This window comes from Pelmatolapia mariae, linkage group LG16_19 (assembly GCF_036321145.2).
Source record: "Pelmatolapia mariae isolate MD_Pm_ZW linkage group LG16_19, Pm_UMD_F_2, whole genome shotgun sequence".
In the NCBI taxonomy this organism is placed as follows: domain Eukaryota; kingdom Metazoa; phylum Chordata; class Actinopteri; order Cichliformes; family Cichlidae; genus Pelmatolapia; species Pelmatolapia mariae.
The window spans coordinates 66,399,027-66,414,457 of NC_086241.1; the positions used below are offsets into that span (position 1 = coordinate 66,399,027).

Consider the following 15,431-nt stretch of genomic DNA (forward strand, 5'->3'; position numbering starts at 1 on the left):
AAATAAAAGGGTTGACTCATTGAAATAAGCCGATCTGTGAGAGCGCAGTCTCAGAAACAACAAATATTACCTGTGAGGCTCACCAGGTGCCCCCCCCCCCCCGTCCCCGCCTTTCTTGGACGCTGACAGACGTCGTCTCAGGACTCAGACAAGCAACAGCATCTAACTCTCCTGAACGCTCATGATCATAAACTTTATTTTTAGTCATTCTTTTTTTTTTATTATTAAAATTTTAGATTTGTGCAGATTTGCCTCACGCCACTGTGCGAACAAAGGCATTTCTATTACGATGTCTACTAAAAATTTATGATTTTATTATTTGTTTTATCTATAAATAAAAAAAAATATGCAGAAGCAAGCAGACAGTTTTATGAGCTCTGAATTAGACAAATAAGTCCAAAAAAAGAAAAAGAAAAGAAAACAAGCAGCAAATCCCCACAGTGGAGAAGACGTGACATAAAAATAATATTCAACATTTAGATTTCAGAATAAAACGTGACACATACTGATAATTGGATTTTTATTGAAAACTGATGAATTAAATTAAATGAATATATTAACAAATGCTAAAATAACACTGGGATCCATCCCTGGGAAAAATATAGTAAACTAGTGGAGTGAACATAATTTAACATATGGTGATGGAGCACCGCGTAACACCTGCATCCTCTCACACTGCTTGTTTTTTATAACTGTTTTCAGGTCGTCTTCAGCGATGGTGAAGTCTCACCGAGGGTCAAATATTTAAGGATGAGGAGGAAGGGCGAACAGAGGCACTGCGTATAGTCCTAAATGATGAGGCTGACACTTGTGGACATTAAATTCCCTTACATGAAATGTGTGCTTTTGAACACGGATGAATGCACAGTGCAAAAATAGATTTTGCAATACAAAAAAAAAAAAAATAAGATTGTCACTTTGTTCTTATTACACAAACACTCTCTGACCGACACATGCACGCATTTTTTAAAGCTTTTGGTGCCCAACAAAAGGCCGAAGCACGCAGGTAGTAACCTCACCAGTGAGTTTCCCTCGAATCCAGTTACAGTGCTCCATGTTCAGGTATATAAAACACTCACCAGCACCCTCTGTGACCTCACTATGACACAAACAGCACTCGGCTCACTTTGCACACATATATACTGCACAGTCACACAAACACGTGGTGTACACAAGCACAAACAACAGTAAACAGACAAAGGAGTGACACACAGACTGCAACGCACATTAACTGACTGCATGTTTTTCTTTTAAAAAAAGGAATAAATGGTTTGTATTGCTTTGGCCTGTTCTGTGAGCAGCCTGCTCATGTCGCCGTCCTCCTCCGGTCACGCAACTACGCATGCATCAGAGAGAAGACGACAGCAGGGAGGCGGTGGGGAACATGGCGGATGTCACAGTGTCCGTTTCGTCACTTCAGTGTTCGGACATGTTTACCACCGGGCTCCTCGTTTCCCTGGTTTTCCCTTCTTGGCCGAGGCTTCATGTTAGAACCCCCACGTGTCTTTTTGTGCCGTGAAGTCCGACTCCTCTTGGTCCCATTTGCCGGGGGACAGGCACTCTTCAGTGCTGAAGTCCTGAGGGTTCACCCCAATGTCCAGGACCTGGGGGTTAGTGCGAGACTCAGCGAGTCTGTAGCGACAAAGGGGAAGAAAAAAAAAAGAAATTTTATTAGCAGCTTTGGTAAAACCATAGACTGTATATAAAAGACGGACATGGCTTCCATCTGAAGCTCTAAAGATGACTTGGGTGCAGGGGCAGAATCGCTGAGATGGAGTCAGCAACGTCTGGAGGAAGCTCAAAGGAGAGATGTTTCTCCTCTGTGCTGATAGGACCCAGTTGAGCTTGCTCGGGGTCTAATTAGGCTTCCTGAACTATTTTTGAGGTTCCACACAACTGGGAGCAGTTCCCCGCAGAGATCGCATCTGGTTTGGGAATGTCTAAGGACACCCCAGAAGGAACTTGAAAGCACTACTGAAGAAAAGGACATCTGGAACACGTCAAAGGATAATGTCCATCTTTTCTATACAGTCTATAAAATCTGATTTGCTGTTTGCAACGTTTACAAATCTTTGATAATGGTCGGTACAGCGTGCACAAAAAACAGGAACATAAAAATGGACATCAAATTTTTAATGAAAATGATTAGAAAATAATAACAATGTGGCCAGATGTGGAAATGAAACAAATCCCCTATTTAAACAGCCATAACAATCTAACATGAGCTCCTCTGATCATAAACAGAAGAGCTTATTTTTACTTCCTATGAACGTGCCACTCTCCGTCTCTGTGTTAAAGCTGATGGATGTGAGGCAAACACTCAAACATCTGTGATGATGGCGTGGACAAAGTAGAGGAAACATCATGATCTGTGGCAGAGACGTCCCTCATACTTTTTAAACAGTGAAATGGTAAAAGAGGGAAGGCTTCCTCCTCACTGTGCTCTAACGTTAGTCGAGCTACGGTTCTGTGCTATGTTAATGGTTCCTGTCATGAAACATGATGTGGAGACACGTGGGGTGGTTGATCACGGCTACCCGCACAGATGAGCAGGCTTAAACAGTGAGGTTGACGACAGGACGATGAGGTCACAACATCCAGTGACATGATATTATTACCTGAGTAGGATTCAAAGCTATCCAGACTGCGGCTGAGGGTGCAAAGAAAACATCACAAGTCAGGCAACAAACTCTCCTGAAAGGCCTAATTATAAAGCAACTGGGCTGATCCAGCCAGCAGAGGGCAGTGCAGAATCTCAAATCCCAACAACAGTCACAGCTGACAACAGAGGCAGTGGACAGACTGGTGATAAATTAAAGGAAAGCTCTGAAAGCTTGTCCTGGCTCTGTTACTCTGTGTGAGGGCATCTTGGCAGCTTTGTTTGGAACCACCGAGCTCACCTTCAGCCTAGCAGGAAACACTGCTGTGCTGATGGGAGGCTGACAACACAGCGACATGAAACGCAAGTGAAAGCCACGTGACGGCCTCGATCGGTTTAACAGATTTTGGAACGACACGTCCATCACTGCCCTCAAACACCGACGAGGGGTGCTGCATCCCTTCAGTAGAACTGAGAGTCTTTCAGACGCGCTCCTTTTAAAAACCATCACTGTGGGAAATGTTACCAAGTCTGAATGCATGCTCTCACTTTAAGAGTGAGCGAGTTTCTGAGCTCAGTAAAAAGCACGATTATTTAGGAGCATGAGAAAAAAAAGAAATGAAACAAAAAGTTCAAGCATTGCTTGTTACTTTATGAACTGTGAAACATCCTGCAGTTTCACAACACTGTGTACTTTGGCTCATTCTGGGGATCAAAACCGGCCCTTTAAGGGAACAATCCAGCAAACTATAGGGCATAAATTTAGCACTTATAGCAGTACTTCTGTCAGCTTTACACCCTTCTTACTGACACCTGTGGTCACCTGTGGCCATCTAAAGCAAGTAAAACATAAACCATTAAATAACAGGACGGTTCCAAAAGAGTCATACGGATGCGTTTCTTTCATTTAAGACAGCAAAATGTCTTTAAAATGCAGAAAAACTTGACTTATCCTCTGAGATTTGGCATGAAGTTAAAACTCACTGACAGTGAAGAAAGAGGAACAACTCAAAGGTGCTTTTTTTATTAAGTAAAAATATTTACCAATCGACATCTTGGAGAGTAATATTTTTAACTATCATCTGAATTTTTAATCCAGAGAGCAAAGTTTATCGATAACACTTTGCTTAAAGAGTTCAAATGTCCTGGATCACAAACAACAAGTTTATTTAACGCATTAAGAAACTCTTAATTTGTGCCTGTGTGTAAAGCAGCTACATATGGTGCGTGTGCTGCTCGCGCCTAATAATGAGTTACAGACCCTCTGACCACTAATCTCTGCTGCTGTTTCTTTAATCTGAAATAATACTGAGCTGTTTCTTAATCAGACAGAACAGTGATTAAAAAGTCACATTTACTGTGCTGTAAACAATCCATTAATCTGGAGCTCATTTCACTCCTCGTGCTAAACTGTAAATAACTTCATTACTCAGTGACATCCTCATTCACAGACTCATAAATTGCCTCTAATTTTTTCACTCTCTCGCTCTGACCCCTCATCAACCAGCACAATCAGCTCCTCCTGACGGACAAAGAAGTCGACCTTTCCCTCTGGGAATCCGAACTTCCAGTTGGCGGATGCATCTCTGCTGATGCTGGGAGCATCCTCGTTAATCACAGAGAGGGCGGCTAATGGCGTTAGGGTGTAATTACAGTGTGTGCAGACAAATAATCATCTGATAACGGGGCTAAAATGGCCTCTTAGTGCTTGATTACAGAGACTGAGCCGCCCATTCGCCCGCCACTAAATGAAAAGTGAGAGAATGTGAGGCCCACTGCAGAATTAAGAGGGAATGAAAAGCAGAGCCAAAGGAAATAAACGCAGTCGTAAAAAGCTGAACGAGTCTTTATGGCCGTAAAATGAAAAGCTGTAAACATTTGCAGAGTGCAAACTTGACAGCAGACCACCGCCACTTATCAGAGAGGCCTGCCGATGGGGCCCAAATTGAAGCATCAGTCACAGCGGCCTCCAGCTCCACTCTGACCAGTTTGTTAATGGGACAGACAGAAGTTAAGCAGAGACAACGGACTTCCCAGTCAACCTTGAACCTGAAGACCTCGTGTTTCCTGTGCTTCATATTCAAGTTCCTAGTTTGATGTACAGTCATGAAAACATTCAAAGTTTCAACAAACACAGCCTGAAACTAAACAAACTTCCTCCACATTTTTGTTTCGAGTCAGTTTTCCAAGTACAAATTATCCTTTCATTTTCATTCCTTTCAAAGAGCTTTTGTTTTTTATAGCAGTTAACTGTTTTTTTTTCCTGCACCCACTTTTTTAATTTAGTTTTTGGTTTATTTGAACTATAAAAGCCTCGCTCCGTATGCACTCAGACGTCTGCTCTGTTGAAAGTGGCATGTGTAAATGTTCCTGTGGTCCAACCTAGTAAGATATCAGAGTTAGATTAACAGCTGTGAGGGCAAAAAGACTTTCCTATACTGCAAATAACAACATCTTCATTGGGCTTGGGATATAAATACCAAGCAATCCGTCTTCTTTTCCCCCCTCGTAGGAAATCAGTGTGTGGCAATCAAGCATGACTCAGGGAGGGTGTCAGCTGAGTCAGGGCCTGTAAACTGAGCTGGGGTGAGTCAAGCGGAGGGAGAGGCAGTGTTTACTACAACTGCAGCCCAAACTACAGACTCCTGATCCCAAAACAGCAGCTCATTAGAGCCTGAGCTTCAGGGAAAACCCAAATTAACTCATCTCCTCACCTTGAGAAAGCCTCGTCCAGACCGTCCTCCAACTCCTGCCAGACAGAAAAAACACACACCGGTTAAATTCAGAGTTTTTGTCTTATGAGGTGATAACAGTCCATATTTATTATACATTAACATGCACAAAGTCTCCTCTATGCTCTCAGGAGGTTGAGTTATGCTGTTTGCAGCCCCACACCCTCGCCAGTTATTTGATAAGGCCCATTCTGTTCAATAGGCTATTGTGTGCTTCATCACGGCAGCGGCTCGGCTGTAGAATACACTCCTTTGAATACAACAGGTACAGTACATCACTCAGACGCTTAATCACCATTTCCAGCACGGCAGTCTTCTTATCAAGCTTAAACAGCTGAAACGTACTGACCAGCCCTTCTCTCGTCTTACCCATACAGTATTGTTGTTCTCTGTTGCGTGATTATGCACCGTAAAGGGATCCGATTGGGTCTGCTTTGTTCCTGAGTGGGTCAGCGCCGCGTTCGCTCCCTCAGCCAAATCCAAAAGTTTCCCCGTGGCGACTTCTGAAAATCAAAACAAAGTTCGTAACATTAATTTACTCCTAAAAACCGCACGGGCACCTGTGATGGTCAACAAACACGAAGAAGCAGGAAGTCAAGTGGCTAAAGTGGACACATGAGATTTTGCTCATGTTCGAGGGCGAGGGCTGGATTGATCTCAGTAAAAGTTTGTGCTGAAGGTCGACGATGGGCAGCGACAAACACAATCGTATCCAAATAAACTAAAAAGCACAGAAGCAAATTAAAAGACGAGACTCTCGTCCAACACAGGAGGCGGTTGGAACTTAAACACAGCTGATGCTTAACAGATTACATGCGGTCAAAGTTTCAAATATCAACGTGCTCAGCCTTAAAAATAGTTTGTTATGATGTCAGAGAGATCCATCTGTCCATCTCCCACTTATCTGAAGATGTTACAAAGATCTCAAGTTCATTGAACTCTCTCCCTGCTAATCCAGAGTGAGAATTGCACTTTTTGTACAGAACCATGACAACCTGATGAATCGCCACCTTATCATAGTGGCGGTGTTTGTGCATTCCTGGTTCCTGGTGAGATCCTGGGAGCAAGAGCCCCTGTTAGGGTCTCCCATGCCAAACTGGTCCCAGGCGACACAAAGAGACCCTCAGTCTTGGACAGTAGCTTCTTGGGCCATAGAGACATGGTCATCTCAGTCTCTGTGAGCACAGAAGCCCCACCCCTTTCTGTTTCTGAGGGGCAACCAATCAGAAGACAGTTGATTTAAAGTAAAGGCCATGACAGCTTGTTTGTTGGGGGCCTGTGTAGCAGCTCAGTATGAAATAAAAGCTAGTTTAAAATGTGAATCATGCAAAGAATGAAAATGTGGAGCTGGAAACGGGCAGAACAGCCCCCACACTTCTCATCATCAAGCTTCTAAAGCATCTCATCAATTCAGCCATATGTGGCACGTCACTTAGTGATAAGTGAGCACGCAGTAACCCCACGCCTGACTACGGCGACACTGCTGAACTGTAATGGGATTGGCTCGTAATGGCCCTGCCCGATGATTAATGCGTGTCAATAATGTGTGTCAACACTAATTTCAGTCGAGTCTTTAGGCTAATGTCACCCTCTGAGAACAGTAAAACCAGAATAACTCTTCTAATGGTGGGATATAAATACTCTTCAGTCCTTAGCTGACCTTTTTACTAGATTTTATGCTCCTTAAGGGAAAATGGTCCCGTATAACTGAGTCAGCATGCAATAAGATTTTCATGCAGTCTGTCCTGTGTGTCAACAGAAGGCATTCAGACCGCCTCCTGTTATGAAAAAGGCAATATTGTGAGACAGACCTTCACGGGGAGGGGAAGGACTCATCTGATGATTAATACCGCTCACTTAAAAGTTTATTTATTACTTTAGTGAAAGACAGGGTCTGTGAACAAACAAGGTAGAACTAATTAATCAATCAATTACCTGAAAGGCGATTAACAAGCAAACCTTTTCTTAAAGTGGATAAATAGATGATACCAAAAGTTTTTTGCTTCTTTTGATTTTAAACGGACAGTCGTCTTTTTGACGTCTAAGGTTTTATAGATCAGGATACAACAACAAAAAAAATCATCTACTCTTCGATGAACAACAGCGTTCCAGTCAGACTGAAGCCTGGACTTTGTCTGGGCCACTGCAGCACCTCCATTCTTTTCTTTTTCAGCTAATCTGCAGATTTGCTGCTGTGTTTGGGATCACTGTCCTGTTGCATAACACAATTTGAATCAAGCACATCTGACTCTGGAATACTTTAAAGTTCACGAGAGAGAAGAAGCTTCCTCCCGGTAATCCTTCCAAACAAGCTATACTTGTTCAGTCTTTGTAACTGTGCTGTCATGAACTTTAAACTTTAAGTGCTAACTGAGGCCTGCAGAGTCTAAGATGGAGTGATTTGGGGGTTTTGTTGGCTCTTAGTTTTTTTGCATGGTTTGACCTTGGGGTGACTTTGCTGTGGTATCCACTCCTGGGAAGATTGGCAGCTTCCTAAATGTTCTCCGCTTGTGAATAATCGTTCTCACTGCAGAATGATGGACTTGAAATTGTTTGAAAGTGTAACACTTCGCAGACTGATGGGCAGCAAAACCTGCTTATTTAAGACCACTGTTGATGTTTTTCCTCCTTTTCCTCCTTGGCATTACGTTACCACACCTGAAAGCTTCCGATCGGCCTTTTATAGATGTGCTCACACTTGCTGATGATCAATTAATCGAGTACATTTGACCAGCAGCACCTGGCTGCTGCTTACCCTCTTAATTCCTACAGAAGCAGTAAGATTTGACTTTTTCCACACACTGCTTCTTGCATTTTAACTTAGTTTAACTAAAATACATGTTTTATTGTTCAGTTCCATAATTTTAGGACCAGATTAATTTGTATTACACCTTGATACACAAGCCCTGGAATAAGCATGTACTGACTGCACATGCTTGTTTAGTGCTGTCTATCTCTTAATCACAGCTGTTTCACTTCCTGTTTAAATAAAGACTAAAAAAGTTTCTAAGTTGCTGCTTCATATCGTGTCACAGAACTATGCATAAACACTTGAGTGCTGAAACTTTTAATCAAGAAAATGATCATCATCTCCTCCATCAGATTAAATTATAAGGAAACTAAGCTCTACTTTTAACCTTGTGAAGAGGAAGAGACTGAGAGGATGATTCATCTCCTGCAGGCAAAAATCCCCCAACAATCAGGTTATGGCAGGACGTGGCATTTACAGGCCTGGCGCTGGGAGAAAGTCGAGGGTATCGTGTGTCACAAATAAAGCTGACTCACCTCCGACAACGCCACTGATCCCGAGAGTCTCTGACACGCTGCTAGTGCATCAGCCACACAGTGAAGAGCAGATAAATGTCTCTGCTGTCCCTGATCACTGCTTCAGGGCTGGCAGCGAAAACTCCAGAGCACCGAGCTTTACTCTGCTGTGAAATTATGCTAATTTGCCTCACAGAAACGCAGTCCACTGGCAGCTAAATGACCCACCAGAGGGTCAGTAGGATAATGTTAGTCCAAAAAAAGCCTCTCTGTTTGCAAAATCTCTGCTTTGTTGAGTCTTCTCACAGAGGATCATCTTTAAAGCCCGTGTTGACCATGAAGCGCTGCACGTGCAGCACTGCAGAGCCAAATAAAGCATCAGAACACATTTAGGGAGCTGCACTCCTCTGACGGGAGGCCTGCTGGCTGAGCAGAGGAGTACAAAGCTGATGTTTTTAAGACTTTCCTGGGAAGAAATGGCCACTCCAAACAAATATTGAAAGGATCGGGTCGGGACAGGGAAAGGCATGCACAAACACAACATGCACAAAAATAAGGCATCGTGAAACAACATGATGCTTTTCGTGTAATTTATTCCCTGGATGTGGACATGTATGGGATTAATAATGCCTTCAGGTCATCTGGCTCAGCGGATGCTTAGGGTCTGATCGAACAATGGGGGCAACAGAAATGTGAAATTCTTTCATGCTTTCTAAACAAACAGGGCTGTAATTGTGCTTCCAGAGTCAGGCGGAATAACAGCATGATAGCAGTCCTTTGTTTTCATAAAAATGTCAGGGGAATCGCTGAACCAAGATTCGGTTTAATGCATCCACAACGACTGCAGTGTGGCTTTTATTTGTTCAAATTAACCAGATCATCAGCAGCACCATTATCACCGCATGTAACTGCCTTAAAAAGTCACCTACTGTTAACTTTTGTGATGTTAGTGAGAAATGGTAACCAATGAAAAGCAGACTGTCATCAGCTGACCTGCAGCCTTGATGTAGGCAAACCTTTGACAAGTGGCTGAACACTCTTCCTTCCCTTGAGGCTACGATTGCTGCGACACGGAGAGAGAGACAGAGAGAAAGAGGAAGAGAGAAAAAGATGTGATGATGGGTGACGTGACTCACCTCCTCCCTTCAGGCTGCCCTGGCTGGCCGAGCTGTCCGACTGAGAGCTGCTGGCTCCTTCCCCATCTGAACTCGACTTTACTCGTTTCTCTTTCTCTGAACAGAAACACAGAGCAGGACAACAAAAAGGAAAAGAAAGAAAATGAAAACAGTGCAGTCAGTGAGGACAATCTGTGATTCAGGAAGTTCTAACCACAGGGCCAGAGTGGTTGTGCTGCAAAGAACAGTTTGCCTTCAAGCAGCTCAGATGTGGTTAAACGTTTCACTCAACAAGCATACATTCAGTTTAAAATGTTCACAAATTCTATATTCATTATGTGCAAAGTGAAATATCCCAGGGCGTCTTTTGCTTTAATTTTGATGATTATCGACATGCTCCATGAGGACAGTAAGACACAGAAGGTCACTGCTGAAGAGCCTGAAAGCTGTATCGAAGAATATTAATCGGCAAGCGCAACAGGAAAAGGTGCACAAACAACAGAGACGACCGCAGACTTTAAATGGTTGTAAAGAACAGTCGATTCAAGAAATTTGGAGAGCATCACACGAGCAGACTGAGGCTGGTGTCACAGCATCAAGAGCAACAACACACAGTTGTTTTCAGGAAGGAGGCTACAACCACATCATTCCCAACATCACCAATCCTAAACCAGACATTACATCAGAAGTGTTTGGTTTAAAAAAAATAAACATGATGGTTTCTCTGTGGCTCAAAATCCTCTTTTCAGATAAAAGATGCAGTTTGGAAACTGAGGTCCTGCAGTCTGGAGGAAGAGGCTCAGAAGCCAAAGTCAACACAGCGTGTCCCAGGAGGTTTTAGAAAACGTCACGCTTCCGTCTGCTGACAAGCTCTCTGGAGATGCAGATTTCTTTTCCCATCAGTAGAGGAAATTTGCAGTAGTACCAAAAGTGTCCGGCCTACCAACTTGTCTGACCTGAGCCCCACAGAGAATCTGAGAAACCTCGAGGAGCAACAACTTTCAACAGAGCGTATAAATGAGCATATTTTTCAGACGTTTGATATTTCAGTGTTGATCATGTTTGGTTGATCTTTTCAGAATCTGAGACACTAGATTTGTGATTTTCATTGGCTATAAGCCATGATCATCAAAAGTAAACAAAAAAAACTTGAAAGATTTCATTTAAAGCTTAATTAATGAATCTTTTCAAAACTTCTGCTGCTGTACTGTTCCCAAATGTAGAGGCTAAATTTTTTGTAATGTCAAATAATTGAGCAGGGAGCTGTTGCTCTGCATGGAGAGTCCCCCCCCCCCTAAAAAAAGAGAAATCTTTGAACATGTTAAGACTATTACTCAAATCATCTGCCAGCTACAGCAGGGTTTGTAACCATAGCCTTTAAACAGGGAGCGCCTGGGTCTGTGTTTGGCCCGAGCGTTCCGCTGAAAAGTTTCTCCATGCAGAGCAACAGCTCCCTGCGACTTCCTGCACAACATTTCTGTTAATCTCAGTCCAGCAGAGCAGTTTCAGGGCCTGTATTATTCACACATGTCAGAGCCACAACTTCAAACTGCACGCAGAGTTAACTGGGGACAGAAAACACTTCCTTTAGGCAAACCCCGGGAAATACACTGGGTGCATGTCTGTGACGCCATGTCTCAGACACATCTTTGTCCCACTCTTTGCACGGCTTTAAGTCACACCAGAAGCGTTTTAGCAGCACAGGATCTTTTAGTGTTTAATTTCCTGCCCTCCTCACGTGCTCTGTACAGCTTGAAGCAGAAAACTTCTGTGGGGCTTTCAATGTGGACCCGAGTGGATTTGATCAGCTCCAGGATAGCTCCTGAATAGAATCGAGGACTTTCAAGTAATTTATTAGGCTTACAGAGCTGTACTGGACACAGAGTTTGACCTGAAACATTATAAAAGGAACAGAGACGCGACTAAATAAATCCTGGTCGATGATCTATGCGGGGGGACTGGAGATGATGGTTGTCCTGCAGCCCCAGAAGAGCCAATCAACAGTCAAAGCAGGAAACATGTTAGCAGCTGTTTGACGGGCACATTTCAGCATTTGCAAACGGAAACATGGCTGCAGAGTGGCAAAACTCGCTTCTCGAGGGACTCTGAAGGTACTGCTGTGCAACAGTAGTGGTACAGATATCACACTTTGTGGCAAACTGTGGTTTTACACATAACAACAACACAAAAGCCATATAAATATTTACAGACATCAGACGGTAATTAATCGGAAATCTGCCTGAGCTGTGTCACATACGACCACATATTTCACCAGTTCTATGAGGGCGCTGCTGAAGCTTGCACAAGCGCATGTTGCAACTCCTCTCTGGCATGCCATTTAATGAGCAACATGAAATTTCTCGCTTCCACTGATACGCCTTTGAGCTGCATCCTTTGTTCACTCCTATGGCCGATATGTGGAGGAACAAGAGAGGATCCACCAACCCGAGCGCAGCACAGCAGCTCACAGAAACCTCTTTCCCACAACATCACATTACAGAACCGTACACGCAGCTACAAGCGCAAACTGATTTCACTCAGTCCCTTTTTTAAGGACTCTCACGCACTTTGAGTTTCACAAGTGTTTTTGAATTGTGTTAAAATATTTTAAAACTTACCGTTTCAGCATGAATCATCAGAATTACACAACTACATGTGAAACACTGCACGGAAATCCGTCTGTGCAGAGACGGAAAGTACTCGTGTGCAGTTTGAGAAATCTTTCAATGAACCCAGTGTCGTCACACGAGCGCTAGCATCACTCTACCTGATTTTCACACCTCCGTTTATTTGGGGCCAATCACAGCGATTCATTAAGTTAAGAAAGCCAAAATATTTTTTTGCCACTTGTTAAGCAATTCTGTCCAAAGTTTCAGTTCACAGTCTCTCCTGCTCTTTTACCTTACATGTGTATTCATGTCATACATGAGGAAAGGTGTGCATTTTCTTTTCACAGATTTGTGATTGACCCCGCAGCCCATGACCACTTCTCTTCAGCCCACTGTAATCTGGTTTTCTTCCATTTAAGTGTCCGTCCTGGTTTTTGTTTGGAGTTTCTCTGCCAAAAACACCGATGCCCGCTTTCATTTATTTTGTGGATTTTCTGTTTTCGGGGCAGACTGCGTTGAGTTTTCTGTCTTGCAGCTTTGATGTGTTTCATAAAAACAGCCATTTGTTAAGAAATATTTGTGAGTCATATCTGTGATTTGTGCATTTGCTACAGTTTCCAAAACAAAAGGAAGCTGAAGGAGAATCCTCGAGGTTTATCGATTCCATCATTTTTGCGGGACGGCAAAACATCCATAAGCCTCGATAAAATTTTTAGTTCAGTCCAATTTGATTAAATTGGTCAGAAAAAACAAATAAAATTATCACGTTGTGAAATTTACCAAAAACAACTGCAGCTTTGAAGTTTTAAAAATGCAAAAAAAGAGAATAAAGTTCATTAATAAGAGGATTTACTTGGTCTTTTTCATGTTGTTATACAGCATTTTTACATTTCTATATACAAGCTCATTTATTTTTTAATCATTTTTCTGCCCTTTTAAACTTATTGAGCCATTTTATATCCATATGTTTCATTTTATTGAGTTATTCCACTTTGTTTATAGGCTCTGTTTAATGTTTTGGCTGTTATAAATCAAGAATTCCCAAACTTTTAGCATGAATAAAGTTCTACAGCTCGTCTTAAAAATAGATTATAGAGCTTTATTCAAAAGCCCGCCTCACTGCTTGAGATGAAATGTCGCTTTCTGCTTTTCTAACCACAACTTTCTTATACGCAGCGTCATTCTTGGTGCAGTGAAAATAACATTTCCCATGAGCCCGGGTCGCTTGGTAATGGCAGCGTTAGAAAAATTTCCCAGGGCACCCGTTTTTTTCTCTCCTGCAGATCCTCACGTGTGCACTTTTCAGTCTGCTGCTAAACATGGAGCCAACTCACAGATATGGCAGTTCAAAGCTTGCTGTAGTGTTTTGCAGTGAATATTCTATGAAGGCAGATTTATGAGCAGAGATGGGATCTGTAATATACAGAGGAATGTGGGTCAGGAATGTGCAGAACCACGGTGGGTGGTGGTGGAGAGCTTGTAAGAAACAAGCAAACCACACAGACATGCAGTGGATATCTCCCTTCCTGCCCTCGTCCCCGGGGTCTTGCAACTTTAATGAAAACAGACTCCAAAGGATTTTTTTTCCTTCTCCCCATCTCTCTTTCTTCTTCCCTGTCACAAGAGAGCACCACTACTTCTTTATAAAATATACATATATACATATATATATATATATATATATATATATATTCCCCTCCATAACCCCACAGAACAGATAACAACTCGTTCAATTAAGCGACTTCGCCCACATTAAAAATTCGAGGTGAAAAGTGTAGAGCGAGGGAAGGAGAAGGATGGGGCGAGTGAGGCTGTCTGCACTAAACTGTACTCTTTAATATTCGACTCAGAAATACAAAAAAAGACAAACGAAGAGGTGTGAGGCGAGGAGTCCGTGGCCTTGATTTTGATGGGGGGAAAATAAAATAATACCTCGTCAAAATGGAAATGTGGCCACAGTGGAATCTCCACAGTAAGAGCAGAGGAAGCTGTGGAAATGTTGCAGGAAAGAAAGAGGCGGCTGGATTTTTAAACAGAGCAAGCGTGCGTCTCGAAAGGACTGAATAAATAAGCACGCCATCGCTTGAGACGGGATCAATGACACTGACACTGAATCTGTCAGGAGGCTGAGCTCCCGCCGACACACACACACACACACACACACACACACACACACACACACACACACACACACACACACAATCATTTTCCTTTCTCTCTCACACACTTGCCATCCAAACACCCCTCCCTACCCTGCCTTTCATGCTTTCTTGCCCCTCTCTTCTCATCCCCATCCCCCTCAGTCGCTCTTCTCCACTCCTTAGGAAAAAAACAAAAAACAGAAGAAGCGATGGATTTGGATGGAGAGGGAATAGAAAACAACTAAACGGTGCATGCACGGGGAAGGCAGGTGTAGGACAAGACGACAAAGGATAATCACAAAATTCAAAGAGCACTCACAGGGTGATACAAACGTAAAGATTAGAGAAAATGGTTGAGGGGGCGCCGATGCAGAAACTGATATTATGTGGCAAGAATTGCTCATTTACTCTGGAGTCATACGTGCAGAAAATTACATGCATGTTTCTGCTGAGCTGCAGAAACGTTGGCCTCACACAGCTCTCTGATTGGCTGCTGCCTCCACGGTTCCTTTGACACTCACACCTACTGTTCAACTGGGTTTTAAAGAGGCTCAACACAACTCAACAAAAATATAAATATACTTTGTTAGCTTCCAGCTAAATTTCTATTTTCTTAATTATTTTTGGTGGAATTTCTCAGGTTTGTTGATGGAGAGTCGCAGGCAGCTTAGAAAATTGATGGATGGTTTTATTAATACCTAAAGGTTTATACATTAATTTCTGTATTAAATGTGTACCGTTTGTGCTTTTCCCCACTGCCATCTTCCCAAGCTCAATCTTTCTCTGTTTTTATTTTTTACATTCAGAGTCAGGTCCATAAATATTTAACTTTGGTAATATTGCCTCTGTTCTCCACCACAGTGGATTTTAAATCAGACGGTACAGATGTGGTTGAAGTGCAGACTTTCAGCTTTGATTCAAGAGGTTTAGCAAAATCATGCAATGAACTGTTTCGAATTAGGGACTTTTTT

General features: G+C 42.7%; 1 protein-coding gene across 4 annotated transcripts in view; it reads right to left on the bottom strand.

Annotated features, from left to right (window-relative positions):
* Window positions 1-379: 379 nt before the first annotated feature.
* ldlrap1b (low density lipoprotein receptor adaptor protein 1b) overlaps window positions 380-15,431 on the bottom strand; it is a 45,244-nt gene continuing 30,192 nt past the window's right edge. The window contains exons 6-10 of one of the 4 annotated variants that reach the window (XM_063498793.1): window positions 9,732-9,827; window positions 5,740-5,834; window positions 5,314-5,348; window positions 2,619-2,650; window positions 1,480-1,632 (exon numbers count right to left, since the gene is read on the bottom strand). In XM_063498793.1, coding sequence (XP_063354863.1) covers window positions 1,586-1,632; window positions 2,619-2,650; window positions 5,314-5,348; window positions 5,740-5,834; window positions 9,732-9,827 — 305 coding nt within the window. In that variant the 3' untranslated portion in view covers window positions 1,480-1,585. Of the gene's footprint in view, window positions 1,633-2,618; window positions 2,651-5,313; window positions 5,349-5,700; window positions 5,835-9,731; window positions 9,828-15,431 lie in introns of all 4 variants that reach the window. The other 3 variants (XM_063498792.1, XM_063498791.1, XM_063498790.1) reach the window with 3 other exon arrangements.